Here is a 21490-nt window from a genome sequence, read left to right as displayed (position 1 = left end):
CGACAGCCTCACGGCTACACGTTCTGTCACTTCATGGCCATCGCTCATTAAACACACACACACACACACACACACACACACACACACACACACACACACACGGGGGAAGTGAAAGCAGCGCTGTGACCTCAGATGATGCAACAGCAGAAGGACACATGATGGTCAGCAGCGAGCGGCGTGAAAGAACATTTGAGCTTTTGAAACATTAAAGTGAGACAAATATGATTTTAGTTCAACTGCGTCACTGAAATCTTCACTACTCGAACATTTACTCTGAAAGGTCTACAAGAACTTCCTGAAAGAGCATCTCGTGCACGGCTGCATCATTTAAATCGAGTACGTCCTCCTTCATGATGCTACAGTGGAGTCATTCTACTTCCCGTTTTATTCCTACAGCTGCTTTGCATGATTCACAGTTCCAAGCAACCCTTCTTTATATCTGATTCTGGACCTTGGTACCTGCCGTTTTAGCTCCTCCTCCTTATGTCAACATTGTTACAATTGGCTGCCACCACAAAAAACAGATGGGTGGGGCTTCTGTACCTGAGATGACCATATTTGGGAGATCCGTGCTCTGCGACATCATTCAGATCCAACAGTGTAAAAAAACTACGTTAAGTGTTTAGAGCAGGATTACTGTAAATACACTCAGCTTATTGTTAAAAACTTCAACCTAGAAAGATGGACGACAGGAAATAAAGGATGCAGTCCACGCCCACTTCAAAGATGCCAACGTGCTAACTTTTCTAGACCAAGGTTCACGTAATGCAGCAGGAAAAACGACATCAAACCGTGCGGTGGTCATATACTTGAATATAATTATAAATAAATAAATGCGTGCCACAAACCAAACCTTAGTTTTCTCCCATCACTAATGAAGTTCGTACTTCACAGCAGTCAACATCAAAGCCTTTCTGTGGTCATCAAACAGAAACCTGAGGCCCAAATTCTTCATTAGTCTGTTAATTGATTAGCTAATCAACACTATTGACTGCAGCTGATTTTCTGTTTTACAGTAAACTGGAACCGTGGCGGTGAGCGGCTCCTGTGAGCGATTACACTGCAGAAAAACCCTCAGACTTTAGTCAGGCTGATGAAATCAACGACTGAACGGATCACCTCCAGCAAAGAGGCGTGTGATTGGTTCAGCTTCATCACTCTGAAATCTATGGACAGTATTTTTGTATATTTGTACAGACGTGCAGCTTTTCTGTGACCAACTCTAAAAAACATCAAACTGAAAAAGTAAGAGTTGGAAAGTCCTCAGAGAGGCTGTTTATGCTGTTCAGCCTCTTGTTTTCTCCTTTATTTTGTTGAGATAAAGAAAATGAAGCTTTGGTTTGTCAGGATGAAGACCCGGAGAAAAGAAAGCAACGATGCTTTTTCTGGAGTATTTGTTCTGTAAAGTCTGAAAATCGTGAGAAATGAAAGAACAGCTGGTACAGGAGGTCTGAGCACGTCTCAGGTTCAAAGATACTGTTTGAAAAATGAGAAACGACCTTCAGAATGTAGCAGAGCTCAAAGCTTCAGACCGCCAGGAAAATCCACACCACGGAACCAGTTCACCGTTTTTGGGAAAAAGCTGAAAAGCAGCAAATCCTCAGATTAGAGAAGCTCAAAGCATGAGCTGGATTTTTTTAAACATTTAATCCACACAGAAAAAACCCAAAACAAGACGGCCAGAGGGTCGAAGCAGGGTCGAGGACTCTGACAAGCCCACCAATAACAAGAACAGGAACACGATGTTAAAAACTCAGACGGCGAGTGACCGACTGACATCCAACCATCAGTCACCTGCACGCGGGTCACATCAGACACACTGGTAAAAGCAGGAACAACAACAACAACAATAATGGTTTATCTGTTTGTTTATCTGTAGCTTGTGAAAGTGATTGCTCACAGCCCTCAGCTGACGTCTGCAGACCTCATTCGGCAGAAGTGTGCACACGGATCTCATAAGACAGGAGACTTCGCTCCCAGCTGAGCACACATGATATTAAACAGAGCCAGGATAACGACTAAAATCCCCCAAAACTGAATGTTTCCAATCACACGAGACAAAGACAAGCAGCAGAAAACTGGGAAATTTAGTGGAAAATGATTAAAAATGTGAATAAATGTCCAAGATAAAGAAATGTGTTAAACTGATAATTGTTGAGTTTCCTGCCTCACAGAAAGCTGGACATGCTCAGACGTGAGGACGAGGAAACCAGCAGATCGAGGTCCCGCAGCTCTAACACGGCCCTCATGTAACGCATGCTGCTGCTGCTCCAGCTCATCTGCATGTGCCCACTGTATTAGCCAATCATTAACCTGCCAGCTAACGTCACCCCTCTCTCCGATCTCCCCTCCTCCTCCTTCCTGCTGTCCACCTTTGGTCACAGTGGCTGACTGGCCGACTGTCCAAAGGTCCCGGAGCTGCAGGGACGACACCTGAACACAAGCCAGAAAATTCTGCAGCTCCCACACGAGACAGACCCCACAAACCTGCTCTGAGGTCAAGCTGTTCACCTCTTAGGAAGCTAAACGAGGCTAAAGCGAGTCAGAGACTCCAGAGCCGCACACATCTGCAGAGTTTCAGGTTAATTCAGCACAACATGGGCGTCTAACGCAGGCGAAGGAAAGTCAGAGCGGTAAAACACGAGCGGTGTGTGCAGGCGGAGCTGCGGGAGGAGGACGAGGCAGAAAGGTGGAGGTTTACCCTGCTCCTTCCAGTGCTTGGCGGCAGCGTCACACTCCTTTCTGTCCACAGAGTTGTTATCCATGCCGTCCGATCAGCAAACAGTCATTCCACTCAGAGAGGGACCCGACAGGCAGCAGCACAGAGAGTGTGTGAGGAAAGGTGTGTGTGTGTGTGTGTCGGGCTGCAGGAGGAGGAGGAGGAGGAGGAGGAGGGAGGGAGGGGAGAACCTGAGCAAGGCTTCCTCTGAGGGGGGGTGACTGCAGCGGGCGAATAAGTCCCTCCCGCTGGCTGTCAGCTGACTGTCTGCTGCCAGCGCTCTGACGCAGCAACTATAACCGGCTCAGCCTCACCCCCACCTTCCCTCCTCCCTCCACCCTCCCTGTCTGCCTGCTCTGGCTTCCTCCTCCTCCTCCTCCTCCTCACACAAAGTCAAAATCATGTTCCTTTTTCTTTGGATGTCCCCCTAGTTTTCCTTCGTCATCTCGTCACAGCCAAATCTGCTGACGAAGCAGGCGATGACACCACGATGCAGGAACCTCGAGCCACAGACTGTATATAAAAGACGGCCACGCCACCTACTGGTTTGTCCGCATTCAGAAACAATTCAGCCATGCTGGGCTGTTTCATGTGACCATATTAATGCAGTGCATGGGTACATCACAAGGACACAGATACCAGCTAATGAGTGCAAAGTGACACAATCCTTGTTGGACGGGCTGTCAGTGCAGTTAATGCACAGCACGCCTTATTGTTCTTCAGCTGCAGATTTTGGTGCAATCAGTGTCTTCAATTGTTTCTAATGTCCAGCAGGGGGCGACTCCTTACGTCTGATTGGATAAAAGTGTGTGAGACACTGAGCCTGCTGCTCACCTGGACTCTGAGCTCAGTAAACTATTTCCTGGTCTCAGTCACGGCTTTAAAGTCTTACTGAATAAAACATGAAGTTCGTTTTGTCAATTTTGGCTCCATTAGAGTCAAAACGGACCAGAGGAAAAGCATGACGCTCATTGGCTAACTGTGACTGGGAGGTCAGATCCTGGTTGTAATATCTGGTTTCAGAAAACTTGAGACTTCAAAACCAGGACTTTCCATCCATCTTTTATATACAGGACCACTTTGGCTGTTTTGTGACATTTTTTTAGACTAATTTCAAAGAGTCGTTACATGTTGTGTTTTTGTCTGACCCAAATCCACACAGTCAGTTTACCATGAGTTTAAAGTCAATAATCAGCTGTTATTGATCGGTTAATCACGGCTTCTGTTCCACTCAGTATCTAATCACTATCTAATGTCACTGCAAACTAACCGCGCCCCCTGTTATCAAACTGATCAAACCTTTGCAAAGACATGTTTGTATTTCTTTCAGTTCTCCAACATGAAACTGATCATCAGATCTGCCTTCAAACCACTGTGACTGACTCCAACAAGGTGATTATGGCTGAGAAAATGAATCAAAGCAGAAAAGCTTTAAAGAACAGAACGAAGCACCGAGGACCTGCAGGAGGCTTTGAGCTGCACCGGTGTCATCAGAGTGGTAATTATTAACTTGAGCCACTAGAGGGCACCAGCGTCCTTTATTCTCTCTTTCAGCCACAGTCAGCAAACCTGATGAAACACGTGTGACTGAAACAGTTTCAGGGCTCAGTTTTAACCAGGCCCAAAGTCTGGACGTTTAATCCAAAAAACCTCCTGGACATTACTGCTGCATGTGTGGCATACAGCCACATAAAGGCCTCATCACAGTTCCACACAAACCACAAACAAACTTCCTCAGCTCGGACCGAGCGTTGCTTTTCTGCTCCATCACGTTAAGATTAGCATCATTTTGCTAATGCATGACTGTGTGCAACAGCAACACCGGCTGGTTTAACTACATTTGTATTTGTATTTGAGTTAACTGCAGCCTCCCACCACTGGGTGGAGGATGTGCAGCGTCACACACTTTCCTGCTCGTCTGTTCATCGTTATTCATCACTAAACAGCGAACTCAGGGAGCGTTACCGGAACGTCATCACTTATCTGTGCTTTGACAATGTGCACGAGATGGTCTGATAGCAAACACACGATCACCTCTCCTCTATGGGACACATTTTACATATTTGTGCTCAGAGCTCGTGATTGCTTCTTCCTGCAGGCTCGAGCTATGAGAAAGTCGTCTAAATGTGAACTTCAGTCTCCAGCTGGATGCCCACAGTTTGAGCTGCAGTGATTTCGCTGTGCAAACAGATGATTACATAAAGAGGAAGTGCACGTTTGCACACAGTGACCCTCCACCTTCATCTGACTCTGAATGACTTTGCCCTCTGCTGTTGTAATCCAGCGGGGACGTGACGCATTCCCCACAGTAGAAACCTGCAGAAGCTCTCCCTCAGCGGTGAGCTGGACACGCTCCAGCAGCTTTTTTCCCCTCTGGCTTCCAAAATAAAAGCACTGAGCAGCTTTGATTTGATAATGTGGACACAGTGGCACAGTTATCCAGCATGTCATCGGGTCAGGCCAGGAGGACGTCCCGGGCTGGATCTGTGTTATGAATCAGGAGACTGTCACAGCTTTCTCCAGTCACATCATTCAAACTGTTCCACAACTCACTGTTTACATTAAACTCATCATAAACACAGTCACAGGGACGCCAGTTAGCTGAGGTGAAGACTGGCAAACAGCTGCCCGTCAGAGGCCACACCCCTAATAATGCAAGGCTTTATCCAGGTGGGTTATTGAAACGTTCTCTGCCAAAACAAAAGTTTGTGTCAGGCTGTAAAGTTTTTACATGGGAGTCTATGGTGACGGGCTCACTGCTGCCTCTGCTGGACACTACAGGAACTGCGGTTTCCAGCACTGACTTACATTATTTCTCATCTTGAAAGCTCGAGTTTTTATAAGTAAGTTCAAAGATTTTCTGCTTTTGTTACAAATGACAGCAAACTGAGCCTCAGACAAAACGAGACATCTGATGCAATCAGTGTGCTCACACATGTAAGGAAATCAGTGAGCTGATGTTTTCATCGGTGAGGAAGAGGAGCTCAGACAGCAGCGCTGCACCTCGGGTTGCATAATGAAGAACATTTGCTGAGTGTTTTCTGGGTCGGAGAACCCTTTGTGGGGCTGCCAGTGTCGCAATGCAGGGAGGAGGAGGAGGCTTTAATTAACAGGAGATCCCTCCAACACACACACACACGCACGCGCGCACACACACACGCACGCACACACACACACACACGCACGCACACACACACACACACGCACGCACACACACACACGCACGCACACACACACACACACACGCACACACACGCACGCACGCACGCACACACACGCACGCACGCACACACACACACACCCCTAAAGCCTCGGCAGCTCATCCTAGAACCACAGTCCGCTTACACAGCCTGCTGTGAGCTGATCGATATCAGTGGCCATTTAAAGGAAGATGAGGCTCTGCCGCGCTCACAGAGACGCCTCCTACAAGCCCCGAAGGACACAACTCTGCGTCTGTCTGATAAACTCTGATCAACCCGCCGCTCAGCTCACAGAAACTTTGTCACGCTGCAGTTTTCCTCCAATCATCACCTCAGGGCAAAATGAAAACGAACCAAAAACAGACGAAACAGGAACTGTAACTGTGCAGAAATCCGCTCTGCGTTTTACAGGAGGCAGCAGAAGCTGCTTCAAGGCCCCAAAATGCCTCTTTTGGGCAATTGGTAAAGAACATTTCCTACAAAAGTGTAAGACAGAAACAGGAATAATATGCAACATATTAATAACTGAGGCGGTTTCCTGCGATGCACCAGCCAGGGAGCGTTATCACACTGACCACCGAAGCCACGGAGGCTGAACAAATAATAAAATAAAGTAAATAGGCCTGCAGATGAATCACTGAGCTGCAGTCCAAAAAAAATCGAACCATAACTATCCCAAAGGTGACCTACTCTACTCATTTCCACCTCTATAGTTCTACTCATGCACTTTCCTACAGGAGCTTTGCATGATTAACAGTTACAATTATCCTTGATTTACATTGTGGTTCTCAAGCTGTTTTAGCTCCTCCCACTTTAAATGAACTTTGAAGTGATTGGCTGCCCCTCACAGACAGCAAGTGGGGGCCTCTCTCAGTGACATCATACAGATCCAAGGCGATGTTTAGAGCAGCTTTGGGCTCACAGGGATAAGTGAACGTACACTCGGCTCATTAAAAAGCTCTGGTCATGTTAATGTGAACATCCAGTCCTGAGCAGTTTATAGGTGGAAAGTACAACGTCCTCCTGACTCATTACAGTTCAGGTTATTCAGCACACAGGTTATCAGTAAATGACACTAAAGCATTCAGCCTCAGAGCATGAAATCTGACACTGTCCTGTGTGACAGTAAAACATGTAGTAAAACTCAGGAACAGGGTGTGGTCGGTTCTCTGTGTGCATGTGAGCGGATGCTGGGGTCTGAGGTGGTGCTGGGTTTCAGTCCAACATCTCAGGTTATGTCCAGAGGGAGGAAGATAAAACCAGGGAGTAAGATGATCGAATTCAAAACAAAAATGCTCAGCAGGCAACCAGAAACGCCTGGTGGACTAGTGTTTGTATATTCTACTCTATAAGCTTTGTTTAAAAAGTTTAGGTTTAAAAAGGACAAATCAAAATTTAACAAAAACTAATCAAAACCAGCTTTACTTACCGTGTTTTTAAACATAAAAAAAATAAAGTGATCAAATGCACAGAAATGGTGTTACTCGAATGAGACAAATGCACAAAATCCAACAAAAGGTCAAACGATGAGGAACACAACTACAAAATGCAAATGTTAAGATTCAAAGAAATGCAAAAAGACGATGCAACCAAAGGAAACACTGACTGGTTGGTTGGATGGAAGAAAGTAATGGAGGGGAACTAAGAATGGAGATGGAAGTTATGTGGATGAACATGGAAGTGCCAGTAAAAGTGTAGTGGGGGATGGTATCCATGCTGGAACTGGGTTATTTTACCTGCTCTTATGTTCAGGTTTGGCATCTTAAACGGTTTGCCGCCCTCCGCGCTCTTCTTCGCCGCTGGCTCCTCTGGTTTGCAAACAGGGGAATGGGTGGTAGGAGCTTGGGGGGGTGGGGGCTGCTGGATGTCGAGCTTCTCCAGCTCAGCCTTGCTTTTCTGGGGGGAGGCCTGTGTGAGGAGGCGGTAGGAGCTCTGACTTGGAGCTTCTTCTTCAACCTCCGGGGGCGGGGCTACTTTTGCGATTGGATCCTTTTGTCCAAAGCTGAGATCATCATCCATGGGGATCTCCGGGGGCTTGGAGGCTGCAAACTTGGAAGTATCCAGAGCTTCGAGAAACTCGTCAATAACACCCCTAGGTGGTCTTTCGATGAATTCAAATTCCTCAGAGGAGACTTCATGCTCGGAGACCTCCTCGGCCATCTCCGGCTCCTCCAGCTCCATCTTCAGGTCCTTCTTGTCAGTTTCCACCTGGAAGCTGGCAGGGTTCTTTGCCATTGCTTCCAAGACCGGCGAAAGGGAGTCTGCTGTTGGAGACTCTGAATCCGAATCCTCAGCAGGGGTCTTCTTATTCTGGAAGTCGAGTGGCTCAAACTTTTCGGTCATTTTGGGAGAATCGTGGCTTGAAAACCAATCTTTCTGTTGAATCTTGACAGGTTCCTCTTCTTTTGCTTTAGTTGGGGTAGTTTCCTCGGCCTCTTTGACGAGATCAAATGCGCCAAAGGTTTTGTCATCTTCTGCTTTTTCTTTATCTGTAGCTCTCCCCTCCATCTCCTCAGTCATCTCTTTCAGCAGGGAAACTTTAGCCTCAAAAGCAAAGGGGTTATTAGCAGACAGATTGATCGGAGGATTGGGCGACTCCATCATCCTTCGTTCGAGGATGGGGCTCTGCTCCTCCGGACTTCCCTCAGAGGAGCCGGAGTCTAGTTTGTCGGGGTTGAGCGGGGAAGACTTCAGGATGTCTGGAAGCGAAGGCGGCAGAGCAGAATCCTCCTCTTCCTCTTCATCATCATCATCATCATCTCTGAGACCAGATGAGAACTGATTCATCGATTGCATGAGTGAGTCGGCAGTCATCTTGCCGGTCTCAAATGTTTTTCCCTCATCCAAGAAAGATGGTAGATTTTCCTGGGATTCTCCAATCTGCCCATACTGGACCAGATCGGGAGTTGGACTATCGGACATTTTAGATGCTCTGCTGTCTGACTTGGAGTCTCCAAAATGTGAGTAGCCGCTGTCCGCAAGTGGGGAAAAGCCATCAAATGGGTTATTGTTCTTCTTCACCTCGTACATCAAGTCATCTTCTTCGTCAGACTGGTTGCCGTGCAGGTCTGGCTCAAAACTTGGGGGGTTAATGGAGGCCATGTCCTTGGGGAAGGAATCCATTGAGGGCTTGGTGTTGTCTTGAGAAGCTAGGTATGGTGAATCCCAGTGCTCTGTTGGGTTAGAGGAGGCAACGTGAGACTCAGGGACCATCATCTGGGGATTCACGGGGGAGGGGCCAGTGGAAGACCTGTCTGAGCTAATCAGCTTCTCGTCAGGCGAAAAGGAAATGCCACTGTCTTCGCACGGATTATGAGGCCCTGGGTCTTTCCCTAAACTCAGGTAAGGACCAGCTAATGGATCTAGAGGGTCTTCCTTATTCTTACTACTGCCTGGTCCAGAGTCACCCCCCCAAGGCATGTCCTTGGAAAGAGTAGCAGGGGGTTCAGTGGAGAAGGAGCCCAGGGGTGCAGCAGATCCTGAAGCAGGGGGCTGGTTGGGACTCTCGGTCAAAGAGAGCTCTTCCAGAGAGTCGGGGGAGTGGAGAGGGGAGATGGGAGAGATGGGAGCAGGGGAATCACCCTTCTGCCCAAGTGCTTGAGTAGAGAGGGAGGAGGGAGAATGCAATACAGCACATATCAAAGACATACTCCATTCCTTACAGTGCCCACCACACCTGGGTAGAACAGCTACCAACAACATTCAGAAAAGGTTCAGAGATTTAGACCAGACAACGGCTATGAAAGGTGGCGGTGGCTGGTAGACCAGTTCAGTATAACCCCAAAAACAATCAGCTAAAAGGATAATACTAAATACTAATACGTTGTGTGTGATTTTAAGTCTTTTATATTACAGTATTGGCTTGAAAGAATATATTTTTGGAGTTTATGTTTGAAAAGAAACGGGGCTTGTCTAATGTTTGGGGACCAGATCCAGTATAACATGGTCATGTTGAGACATTGTTGGGATTGTATATAAATGTAATGCCTACAACAGATAGATTAGAAAAGACAAACGTTGCTTTGGTGCTGGAACACCTGACTTTGGATCCAACCTAATCGTAAACCAACACATTTGTTGTTGTTGTTTAGATTTAATGATTATTTCAAACATTTTAACTTTCATGAGCAGAGATTTTCAGCCCAGCTGTCACTGCATCCCCTCTTGAAATAGTCTCAGGGTTGACTGGCTGATATGTTCTTATGCAAGCAATCAGCAGTGTTCTTTTCACTGGGAGATATTGCCTTTCAGAGGACTGACGGGGAGGAACAGGTGACTAATGAAAAACACCATCACGTTTTCTCAAAGGTGGACTCCAGGCCTAAGGATGAGTGCTGGCTTCGATGATGCTTTCACTTGTTCGCCTTCTACTCACCTTCAAACTAACTGACATCACATTAAACAAATATTTGATATGACTGTATGTGATGTGCATAAAGATGATGGGCAAAGTCAAGTGATAATAATAATTAACAAAATGCTTTGTCCTGAGCCAGTCAGCAGTCACTGTTGGGCTCAGGCAAGTCCACCGGTGTAAAAACATGGGGGGATTTTTCACGGGTAACCTCTTCCTGCTTCTGCTAACAGTGCTGGTTCACTTCTAAACACATACTGATTTCTTGTTATGAGAGTTACTGACCAACCAATAAGAAGGTGATGGGATTTAAGTATACTGACAAAATCATCTCCCTGCACAAAAAGCCGACAATATCATAGATTGTAAGCTTATCTTTGAAGTACGCCTGCTAAAATGGGATTGACTGCATGACTGTTGTCTTATTTCCTAAGTGGCATAAAACAAATTCTTTAAGTGCTGGAAATATGAATTTAAATTAGGGCTGCTCGATTATGGCAAAAATGATAATCACGATTATTTTCACCGAAATTGAGATCTCGATTATTTGACGATATTTATTTAACAATAACAATGTGTTGAATGATGACTTTAAAGATTGTCAAAAAAATAATCTAAAATAGTGTGCAAATACTGATAACAGTGCAAATGTTTGCAATATAAAAAATAAATGAGAAATGTAAACATCTATGTTTAGTGAACTTTGCAGTGTTGCTCTGTGGTGCAGCTACGACACCGTAGCAAAGTTTACACACTGTGTCTACTTGATCCACGTCTGACTGAACCCATAATGTTTCCACACCACTGAAGGTTTTTTTTACCTCTCTTTTCAACCGACAGCAGTCACTCTCCTCTCCAAATAACTTCTGCTTAGCTTTCCGAGCTTCCCTCGGGTCCTCTTAATCAGCGGTCCCCAACCCCCGGGCCTCGGACCGGTGCCGGTCCGTGAGTCGTTTGGTACCGGGCAGCGAGAGTTGAGGCTCAGGTGTGAAATGTATAGTTTTCAGGGTTTTTAATCGGTTTTCAGTGTTATTTTGTTATCGTTTTTATCGTTAACTCGGTTTTCCTGGGTCTTTTCATGTGTGTTATGAATAAATCTTCTTTTTTTCGGTACCGGTACTAGTTTTATTTTGTTGTATTTATCCGCGACACCTTAAAGGCCGGTCCGTGAAAATATTGTCGGGCATAAACCGGTCCGTGGCGCAAAAAAGGTTGGAGACCGCTGCTCTTAATTGTTGTGACGCGTGTTCGAAATGCAGAGAGGTGCGCTCGATTTGCCACACGGAGCAGCGCGAGAATAAAGCACGAGGGAGGGGCTAATAATCGGCTCGGTCATTTTTAATGATCGTTGAAAGCCCAGATCGTAATTGTGATTAAAATTCGATTAATTGAGCAGCCCTAATTTAAACCCACCTAAAGTAGGGAAAGAAACAACTTTTATAGCTGTAATGTTAGAGTTGGGTCTGTTTCTTTGGGAATAAACTGGACTTACACGACTACCATCCACAGTCAGGTTTGCCCACATTTGTCTGGTCTGTAAACCACCTTGGTTTGACGTTTGGTGGTGCAATAAATGTTTCCCCAGGTCTGGCGCCAATAAACCATGCCCAGAGTGTCAAACAAACTGCTAGGTGACCACAGATAATGATTCCTCTCAATTAAGTTCTCAAAATATAATTTAACAAATGCACAAACCTGAGGAGAATCATTATTCGCCTACAAACTACTCGTACAAGTTCAGGTCAGTCTACTCTACAACAGTCACATGTGAATCACAATGCAACACAAACACAGGCAAAGTCAGATTTAACAAACCCACGGCAAGCATCCCATGTAAATGCTCACATGACGTAAAAAACCTACAGCTTCTTCCATGCGATGAGTTATTTTAAAACAAAGAGTGAAGAATAAAGAACTGAAGAGGAAAAGAAATGACCGAGACGGGGAAAGAGACGAGCAGAGAGGACTTGCCTGTAGGGAATTGCATCAGAGGATGAGGCTGAGCTTTAGAAGAAGAAGAAGGTACATCTGTGGAAGAAACGAGAGAAAGCAGCAGAAAGTGAGTTTATGCAAGCTCAGAGGGAAAAGACCGAGAACAGAGAGAGATATCATCGCCAATACAAACTGAAGAGGAGATTTCTAAAGCCAAAAATGGGTCTCTACGCCTCAAGTGACGGGATAAAATCTTAATCACAGCTCCTGAGCGTTAAAGAGAGAAACGTGGACGCCCACAGGGGGCTTCTTCACCTAATGCTTTTATTCAAAAAGGAGCAGCTGTGCATAGAAGTTCACACAGCTTACAGCGTTTAACAGCCTCTGTGCAATCGGACATGCCATCAATACCACGCCTTCACCCCCTCATCAGACCTGCAGGCTGTGGTTCACACTCAGTCCCTGCTGCAGGAGGCCAGGAGCTGTTTTAGCTTACTGGGCACCACGTTAGCAGTTTACACCCTCTCCAGGTACAAGAAGCCTTCATCACAGCTTCACCATCAATGTCTCTGCTGTTCCCAAAAACCAAACAAACAGTTAAAATGATTCAAATTCTTTTAGCGCCAATAAAATGATCAGCTGTTCAGCTCTCAGGTGTTGATGATGTTAATTCAGAGCATTTATGAGGTGAAGGAGCGTTGATGGCTTCAGAATTAGACTTTGTTCTACAATAATTCGATCATCTCACTTTCTATAAATTGCAATCTTTGCTCGTGCTGTAATGATTTCACCAAACAGCAACGTGACAGAAGTTTTATGAATATAAAAGAGCATAAAATTCACCGCACTGACAACATGAATCAAACATGTTTGTTACTGTTTGTGTGGTTAAAGAGGAAGCCTGGACGTGAGCACCGTGTGCTGCCTGAACAAGCTCTCCGAGTTACGTAAACACGCGTTAAAGGCCGGACGTGTCTTTAACTGATAGCAGATGACAAAGAAAAGGTCAGAGAAATGGTGACAGGCAGTAAAGCATCGGAGGATTTGCTATGAAGAGACGTGAGGAGGTTTTCCCAGCTTTCACAGGAGACGCAACACGAGGGCGACCCAGAGGTTTCAGCAACACGCCGACTAACCATCCAAAAATACTCTAAAAATGTCAAATATGACAGATGTTTTCAAAACTCGTCTGGTTACACAACATCAGCACACAGACAGGAAACTTGACTGTTGTGCAAGTCAGAAAGCTCGAGCCAACAGCAATCGGCCGATTAAACCAAATGAAGCCGAATGACATTAAGGACGTGCTGAAAACGTCTGCTTCTTCCTGCTAATGAGCTTAATGCTGTTTCCCCCAAACAGATGACTGCCTACATGTGATGGGACAAAAACAGGGAAAGTGCTCCGACAAAATCCTCCACAGCAGCACGAACACACAGACTGCTCCTGCAGTCGTGCAGCGGTTAATGCACCATTTTATCCAAGTCCAGTTCTCACTGAGATTAAGAACAGCCGGCTGAAGGGAAGCAGACGTCGACGTTAATGCAACTGTTGCACACGATCAAGTAAATATACAGACATACAGCTCGAGCTCCTGCGCTGAGCCGACTGGTCTTTAAAACTTTAAAGGACAAACTGAGAAAGATGTTTTGGCTGATTTTGGCTTTTCTACATCTGTGTATAGAAATTAGAGGCGACGTGAGAAGCAGACTAATCTTTGACTGACAGTTACACCGCCGCACTCAGAAAAACGAGCAACACAAGTGAAAGAAAACAAGAGAAATGCCTGGAATAAGTGAAGAAATCAGAGATTTTGAGCTAAAAAGGGCCAAAAACCATTAAAAGGCAAACTCTCAGAACGCAAGCACATAAAACTGAGTCGTCTACATAGAAGTGGACATAAGAAAAACAGGTCTGTTAACACCCAAAATACAAACACAGACAACACCCCTGTGTCCAGATTGGGACGTATGTGCTAATATATTTACAGACTGGTTGGTGTCGCCCGATGAGCAGAGGGCAGCTCAAACACAGGCAGCAGATACTCTGCAGCTCTGGATAGCAACCGGCTGAGGACAGCAGGAGCTGCTAAATAATTAACGTCCAAACCTACATGGATCTCTTACCTACCCTACAGAGACTGTTTACAAAGGACGGACGTCTGCAGGTGAGCCAGTGATTAAGCATCTTTGAGCTGCATTCCTCTGAGCAGCACGCAGCTCCGACTCACTGAAGGTGAAACTTGTGCTCAGCTGATCTCGGAGCTCAGCAAACACTTTGTGGTCGCGTTGAATCAAACATGAAGTTCATTTTATAAATGATGGTCCCACCAGAGTGACCGTGGCTGTGTCCACCACGAGTTTGTGTTTTTAGGATGGAGCGAGAACGACTGACTGAACACGAGACAAGCTGAGAGCGTTCAGAGGAAACACTCATCATCATCTTCCTCTCGTAACTGTAGGAAGCCACGATCATAATGAAATTAAAATCGGATTGATTAGCCGGCTCCACACAGGCCTCCATCTTTAACTCAACGTCTTCATTAGCCAACAAAGAAATGATTCATAGAGAGATTAAAAAGAAAGTTTTCATTCAGACTTTTATAAAATTCGATTATTAAAAGACAGAAGTCTGAACTGTGTACAGGCTGGAATGACGTTGCTCTTCATCAGTGAAGTTTCATGAAGGCCCAGAAACCATCTTTATCTCTAACGTCCTCTGAGCTCAAGGCCAAAATCAAAAACACCGACAGGAAACTTTCATCATTTTGTGATTATTACAGATGAAAATCAAGAATCAGGACTCGGTGAATAATCTGATTAAATCATAAGCTGATTATCAGATTTATTAATGAATTGATTTTGATTACAAAGTGAAGCTGAGCTGATTACAAAGCTCCGTTTTATCTGTTACCTCTGCTGTCGAGGTTTGCCTTCCAGCGATGGAGAAGACCTGCGATGGAACCGAACAGGACATTTAACATGAAGTCACAGTCGACTAAATCTGAACTCTAACCTGTGGATTTTAATATGAAGGTAACAAAGCACAACATGGAGTTACGTTAGGTTTCGATGGCTCTCAGCAGACTCCCAGACTCAGCTGACGCTCCTCCACTGCTCATATATGTCTACTTATCTCTGCATTTACACATTTTACATCCACCTAACAGCCCCGAAGCCCTAAAGTGTAACAGCGACATTAATAATACGCAGGTGTGAGCATTACCAATCATAACCAGCAGCAGCGACGCCTCGGCCTGCTGCAGGAATCGAACCTTTAACCCCGACACTTTACGACTGAGGAATGTGCTCCAAGCGTCTCTCCTCGCCGCTCGAGCTAAACACAAAACTCCGCCTTCTTAAACGTGCGCTCGTCCAACCGCAGCAGCGCGTTTAAAGAGGAGGAAACCCCGAGACACCACCGCAGTCCGTCCACACACTGAACCCACGCAACCTCTGTGACACAAACCAGGACCTGTGTGGACTCATGTGACACTGCTATGTTTAATCTGACCCAGTCCCCAGAGACGGGGCTCAGGCTGAGAGGGAAACTGGCCTCCAGCTAAACCAGATCAAACCCGCCCGTAACCTCCGCTGACCTTCCTCTGAGCCCCGGCGTCTGCCTGGCTGGGACGTCTAAGGCCAAATAAACCCAAATTTAAACAGGACGGATGGAAGCGTGCAGATTTTCATGGATCTGTTCTTCCACTTCCTCGATTCACTCGCCGTCATCCATCTGACATCAGAGTTAGAAACCAGTCCAGAGTAAGTCTCGTCTGATGGACCAGGTTAGATATTCTCCATTCTACCACTCATCTCGTTCTTCAGCAGTTTTGTCTCTGAAACGTGGGCTTCTTATTTCAGATTTATTTTCCACCCGTCTTGCAACTTCCTGTCACAAAGGGAGAGGTGCTGCTGGCTGGTGCCAGGTTAGCCAAGAATTCTAACTAGCACTTCTGGTACCTGCTGGGAAAGGAAAAAGGTCAGATTTATTCTTTTCCCAGAATCCCCTGAAAGATGATCCCCTTCCAAACAGTTGGAAGTCTTTTCTACAAAGTCTGTTCTGCCTTTTCAAGGAAGTCCACACGTTTCCCAACCTGCTGCTACCACTGCTGAAGTCAGCCACTGTCAGAAGGCTGCATTATTCTGACATGTGCTCTGTTAGACGTCTGCCTATGACAGAGCTCCATCTCTGATGTGAGAGGTCTGCAGTCCAGCCAACTTTAAAACACTTTTGCGTCTGCAGCAGCCGAACACGTGAAAGCTGAAGTCCGGATCAGAGCTTCTTTAGTTTGAAAACAAACAGATGACACAGTTTTCTGCCTCGTCTGATGAATCCGTTCATCGCGGGCAGGTATCACCTTTCACCGCACAGCTCTACAAGCTCTGAGCTTATCGCAGCGATAAGAGGCGGGATTAAATCAGATTAACACGAGCTCGTCGCCACGAGAACTCAGAGCTGCTGCTGACTGAGTAAAATACAAACAGAGCGGGCGTGGCCGCTGTGCCGGGTGGAGTCGCACTTAACCACACGTATGCGTCACCATCACTCTGACCACACCAGCAGCTCCTCACAAACAGACACTGACGGATGTAGGTGACCCCAAAACAATGAGATGTAGGCCGACGGCGAGCCCCAAACGATTACACGGCCTGTCCGTCACCGCGCCGCAGAAGGACGAAAACTCACCGCAAACACCTTTTTCAAGGTGACGACCTGAATCTGTGCGAGAGCGAGGAGGGAGGCAGCAGCGCCTTCATCTCTTCTGACAAACAACATGACAAACATCGAGCTCCAACATTTCTGCCCGTTTTTATCTCAAAGCAAAAACAAACATTTTTAAAAAGGTAACTCGTCATGACGCATGCTCCCGTGGTCAGCTCGCGCTGCACGTACATCTCTACATGTGATCAGAAATGTGCTGTTTTAAAAGCTCTAGCAGCAGAACGTTGGTATCGTAGAAAATGAAGGATCGTTTGTTGGCTCTGAGGTACAAAAACACTAAAAATGAGCCGACTCGCCTCATCGACGCAGACGGGCAGCAAACATCAGAAGGAAGCAGCTGAACTTCCCAAAGAGACGGCGTGTTTTCTTCACTACATGAAAACACACCCTGCTTCTGTCCTCAGACATTTAAACTATGACCTGACTGCTGCACGGCCTTTAGTCCCTCCTTTCTTAGTTTGGGCGTTTCTTTTCTTTTTTTTAAAGTTTGTTATTTACCGAATATTCTCAGATAAGTTGGAAGAGCAGAGTTTAGGAGAGGCGACCGGCTCGGGCAGGAAGAGCGACGCTGTTGTATTTGACCACTTAGATTTGGACCCCTGGGTCTTTGTCCAGAGCACTGATTGGATCGGGCCCAGCTCTAAAGAGGTGACGACCACCCGAGGGATACAAGGGAGGCGGGACGGGACTGTTCCACTCCTGCACACTGTCCTGTGTGGCAGATCTGTTAGAAACCCTCGAGTTCCTTAAAATCTGCTTTGAAGAAGCACTTCAGCTGATTCTGATCTCACTGGATCTAAAGAGGGATTTTATCCAGCTGCCTTTTGTGTGTGTGTTCAGTAATAAACACACAGAAACCTCCAACAAAGGTGGATTATTCCAGCACGCGCTGAAGTCATAATACATCTGCCAGAATAAAGTGGAAGCAGCTTCCTGTGATCAGACACAATTGTTTTTACTGAAGCGTTTCAAATATTAAAAAGTGGTTTTTAAAACAGTCGTGGCTGCTGGAGGCAGAGAAATCTGGAGGCCTTCATGGGCACATTAATAACACCTCATCATGTAATGCCTGCTCTGAGCGCAGTAATTAAAAGAGGCGAGGCTGTTCATTACTTTATAATCGTGCAATAAACACAGGAGCATCAAACAAGAGGGCACTGTGGACCAGAAACAAAGAGAAAGGCAAGAACGGGCTAAAATGCAACAAAGGACGCATTTAAAAGCTTAATTTAATCTCAAATTGCCCAAAATTAAAGAAGAATTCACATTTCCTCTCCCTCCTACTCTCAGGTCACCTCCTTAGCGTGGCCTGGTTTCTGTGTGCCGAGGAAATCGTGTTTAACGGTGACATATTTTCGCCTCAGGTCTCTCGGGAGGTTAATGTGTGTGTGATGGAGCTGGCAGTGATGGAATCGATTCAGACATGGGTGAATTTCTTTCTCGCTCCGTCTCTTTTGTTCTGGCTGCTGGCTGCTTGCTGCTTGCTGTAACAGGCGGTTTTTCCACCTCCGTCTGTGGCCTCGCCAAGCAGCCCCACCCTGCCTGCTGCTGCTCCAGCTCAGGCCTGTTTACCTGCCTAAAGCCACATTTACTCCACCAGATAAACAAAAACAGCAGCGGCAGCAGCTGAAATGGAGCACTTCCTGAAAGTCTACGCAGTCCAGACATGACACAAAACGCCACGGGAGCAGGACCGAGCCCCAGCAGCCAGCGGCAGAGCCGATCTGGAGGCCTCTGGAGCTGATTCTTTTTCTCTGGGATCTGGGGTGTTGGTTTTTGGGTGGAGATTGTGGGGGTGGGTGAGGGTGTGGGTAGCCGGGGTAGGAAAATAAATCATGAAAGGCTGATTGGGGTTATTCTGGTAGCGGTGTGGAAGCCGACAGGGAGTGGACGCACAGCGGATTCCTTTGTTGTGACTAATCTCCCTGCTAACCGCGCATGCTTCCATTATCGGACGCGACCATGTCTATCCTGCCGCCGCTTTAATCAGAGCAAACAGATCCAAAGAACCAATCTCATACGGGTTTGTGTTAGCTGTGATTCTGACTCCGATATTACAGGTTTATAAAATAAAGCATTACAATGGGAGAGCGCCTGGAGTCCACCTCACGCAACACAATAGAGAAAACACACAATTTAATTTGTCTGCCTCATTTTCTTAACTCATGTCTGAAGGAAAATTCATGTCAAACATATCTGACAGCATTTCTTTGACGCTTCAGCTTTAATTTGTTGGGGGGGAGAAGGAATAAAGGGTGTGTCCGATAATGGAACCAGGATGCAACTACCGTTAGCATGCGCGGACACGCAGCGAGCGGAGAACAGATGCCCGGTTTAATAACAATAACGGCTCCGATAACGGTGGAACAAACCGCGTTTATTCCGGGAAATGTTTCCAAAAACACCCCAGTGCCGTTAGTTACAGGAAGCAGGCTGCCTCTGGTGGATAACTGGAGGATAAATGGTGCAATCCTGCCACCTCATCGGCTCACAGCCTGCTTCCTGCCGCCTGTTTGTCCGAACAGGTGGGCCGCATCACCACAACACAGCAAAAAAACCGGGCTAGCCTGCTAGCATAAAAAAACGCAAGTGTGCGCAAAAAAAACCCACCGCAACTGTCTCGTTTTTAAAAGAAAACACGCTCCGTGACTCCAGGAGTCTACCTCCCATCCATTTAGCGCAAACAGCACCCAGGCTCAGTGATGAAGCACCTTTCGCTCCCCTCTGGGGTAGCATCGCTAGGCGGCTAAGAGGCTAAGCACTTAGCGAACAACACCCTGGAGAAATCCACACAAATCTAGCACAATCTAACACAACATAACTGAGACCAGGCGTTAAACGTGTCCAAGGGAGAAAAGGCAGCACTCTACCCCGCCTATTTTTATCTGCAGGTCGTTTTCGGGATGCGATGCTAACCCCATTCAGGTGCACAGAAAACCGGTAAAAATGAAAAAAAATATCCAGGTGCATTTCACCGAGTTTTAGGTAAAAGGCTTTAAAAATAGACCTTAAAGGTGTCCCTCCACTCTCGAATAACCCTGTCCTGCCGTTTATCCATCAGTGATACTCACACGACGCGGGAGCCGCTGGTTGCGCTGTCACCGCAGATCGCTCTGCTGCCTCTGCGGGGGATGGCGCTGCTTCTCGGGGTTCGGCCACTGGGAGGGCGTCGCTCTCGGGGGCAGGTTCTGGCTCCGGTGCGATCTTTGTACTCGCCGGCTCGGCTTTGGGAGCGGCCACTTCAGGCTCCTCGTGGGCAGAAGCGGGGCTGGTGGAGTCTGGGACTGCCGGTTTGAGGACTGGCTCCGGTAACGTTATCGTCTCCGTCTCCTTTAGATCAGGGAGGGAAGTTTGCGTGAAGTCGTCAGGAACACTATCTTCAGCTCGGTGCCGCTCCAAAGCGTCCTTAGCCCCGCCAACGAGGTCCACAATGTCGTCATCCACGAGGTAGTGGTCCGGTTCGGCCTGGTAATGGTGCACCTCGTCGTTGAACATAGGAGTGGTGGAAGAAACTTGATGCTCCTCGCTGTCTGCCATTTTTCTTGATTTTCCCTCCTCCAAACGGTCTCCTGAGGTTGGAAAAAAGTTTCAGCTCCGGTAAATGTCCGCTCAGTCAGTCACCTCCTGTTGCACACGTCCACCAGGAAGAGCCGTGAAACCGCACCGTGAAGTCCCCGCCTGTATTCTGCCTCTGACCCCGGACAAAGTTGGAGCAGCTCACCGCAGGACAGTCACCACAGAGTCGGACCCGAGTCCCCAGATGGCCGTTGAGAGGGGGAGAAGGGGAAACACCAACGACCAATTAACTACGGCTTAAGCCCAGAGTGACACAAGCTGTGACCAATCAGAGAGCACCGAAGGTGGGAGGGGCGTGATGGGACGCCGCCACAAAAGTGCTAAAAAGCAGAAAGTTGATTGCTCCTGTCCTGACATGACTTACATGTTTATAACTATGATGGTGTGAACTCTGAGGGCGAGGAGCTCAAACTAGTCGCCTTACTGAACTATTCAAGTCACGTGATCCTGTTTGAAATCACTGATCCTGTAGAGCATAGGTGTCAAACTCTGGCCCGTGGGCCACATTTGGCCCGCAGTGTAATTACATTTGGCCCGCGAAGCCATACCAAATTACTACTAGAGCTGGCCTACTGGTATTATACAGCTAATATCTATATATATATCGTTTAGTATTAAGCCTTGCTTGTTCCATATTCAGTTTTTCAGCAAAACTTGTTTGAGTCAATAAGAAAAGATTGATTCTTATATCTGGAGAAAGATTTTTTTTCAATAAATATTAATGTTAGCCCGCAACATTGTTCCAGTTTTGAATTTTGGCCCACTGTGTATTTGAGTTTGACACCCCTGCTGTAGAGGCTGACCACCGGATAAACACTGCTCTCCTAAAGGAAGGTTAGGTTAGGAAATCATATCTAAAGTGGACTTATTTCCAGCTCCATTTCTCTACTAGAGTAGCTTTGCATGATTTACAGATCAAAATCATCCTTTATCTGATACTGTGCACCCAGTTCATCCTCTGTCTGAAACAGCAGATTTAGCACC

At 46.6% G+C, this 21490-nt stretch overlaps 1 protein-coding gene across 9 annotated transcripts in view; it reads right to left on the bottom strand.

Annotated features, from left to right (window-relative positions):
• rtn4a (reticulon 4a) overlaps positions 1 to 20732 on the bottom strand; it is a 31650-nt gene extending 10918 nt beyond the window's left edge. Inside the window, exons 1-4 of one of the 9 annotated variants that reach the window (XM_040033972.1) lie at positions 20002 to 20732; positions 15119 to 15157; positions 12245 to 12301; positions 7656 to 9515 (exon numbers count right to left, since the gene is read on the bottom strand). In XM_040033972.1, the coding sequence (XP_039889906.1) occupies positions 7656 to 9515; positions 12245 to 12301; positions 15119 to 15157; positions 20002 to 20467 (2422 nt within the window). In that variant the 5' untranslated portion in view covers positions 20468 to 20732. Of the gene's footprint in view, positions 1 to 2701; positions 2825 to 7655; positions 9516 to 12244; positions 12302 to 15118; positions 15158 to 20001 lie in introns of those variants that run through there. The other 8 variants (XM_040033974.1, XM_040033973.1, XM_040033975.1 and 5 more) reach the window with 8 other exon arrangements.
• Between the last annotated feature and the right edge of the window lie 758 nt (positions 20733 to 21490).

This window comes from Simochromis diagramma, unplaced genomic scaffold (genome assembly GCF_900408965.1).
Source record: "Simochromis diagramma unplaced genomic scaffold, fSimDia1.1 OVJJ01000176.1, whole genome shotgun sequence".
In the NCBI taxonomy this organism is placed as follows: domain Eukaryota; kingdom Metazoa; phylum Chordata; class Actinopteri; order Cichliformes; family Cichlidae; genus Simochromis; species Simochromis diagramma.
Note: the sequence above shows the minus strand (reverse complement) of the source record. Positions and strands in the feature narration are given on the sequence as shown.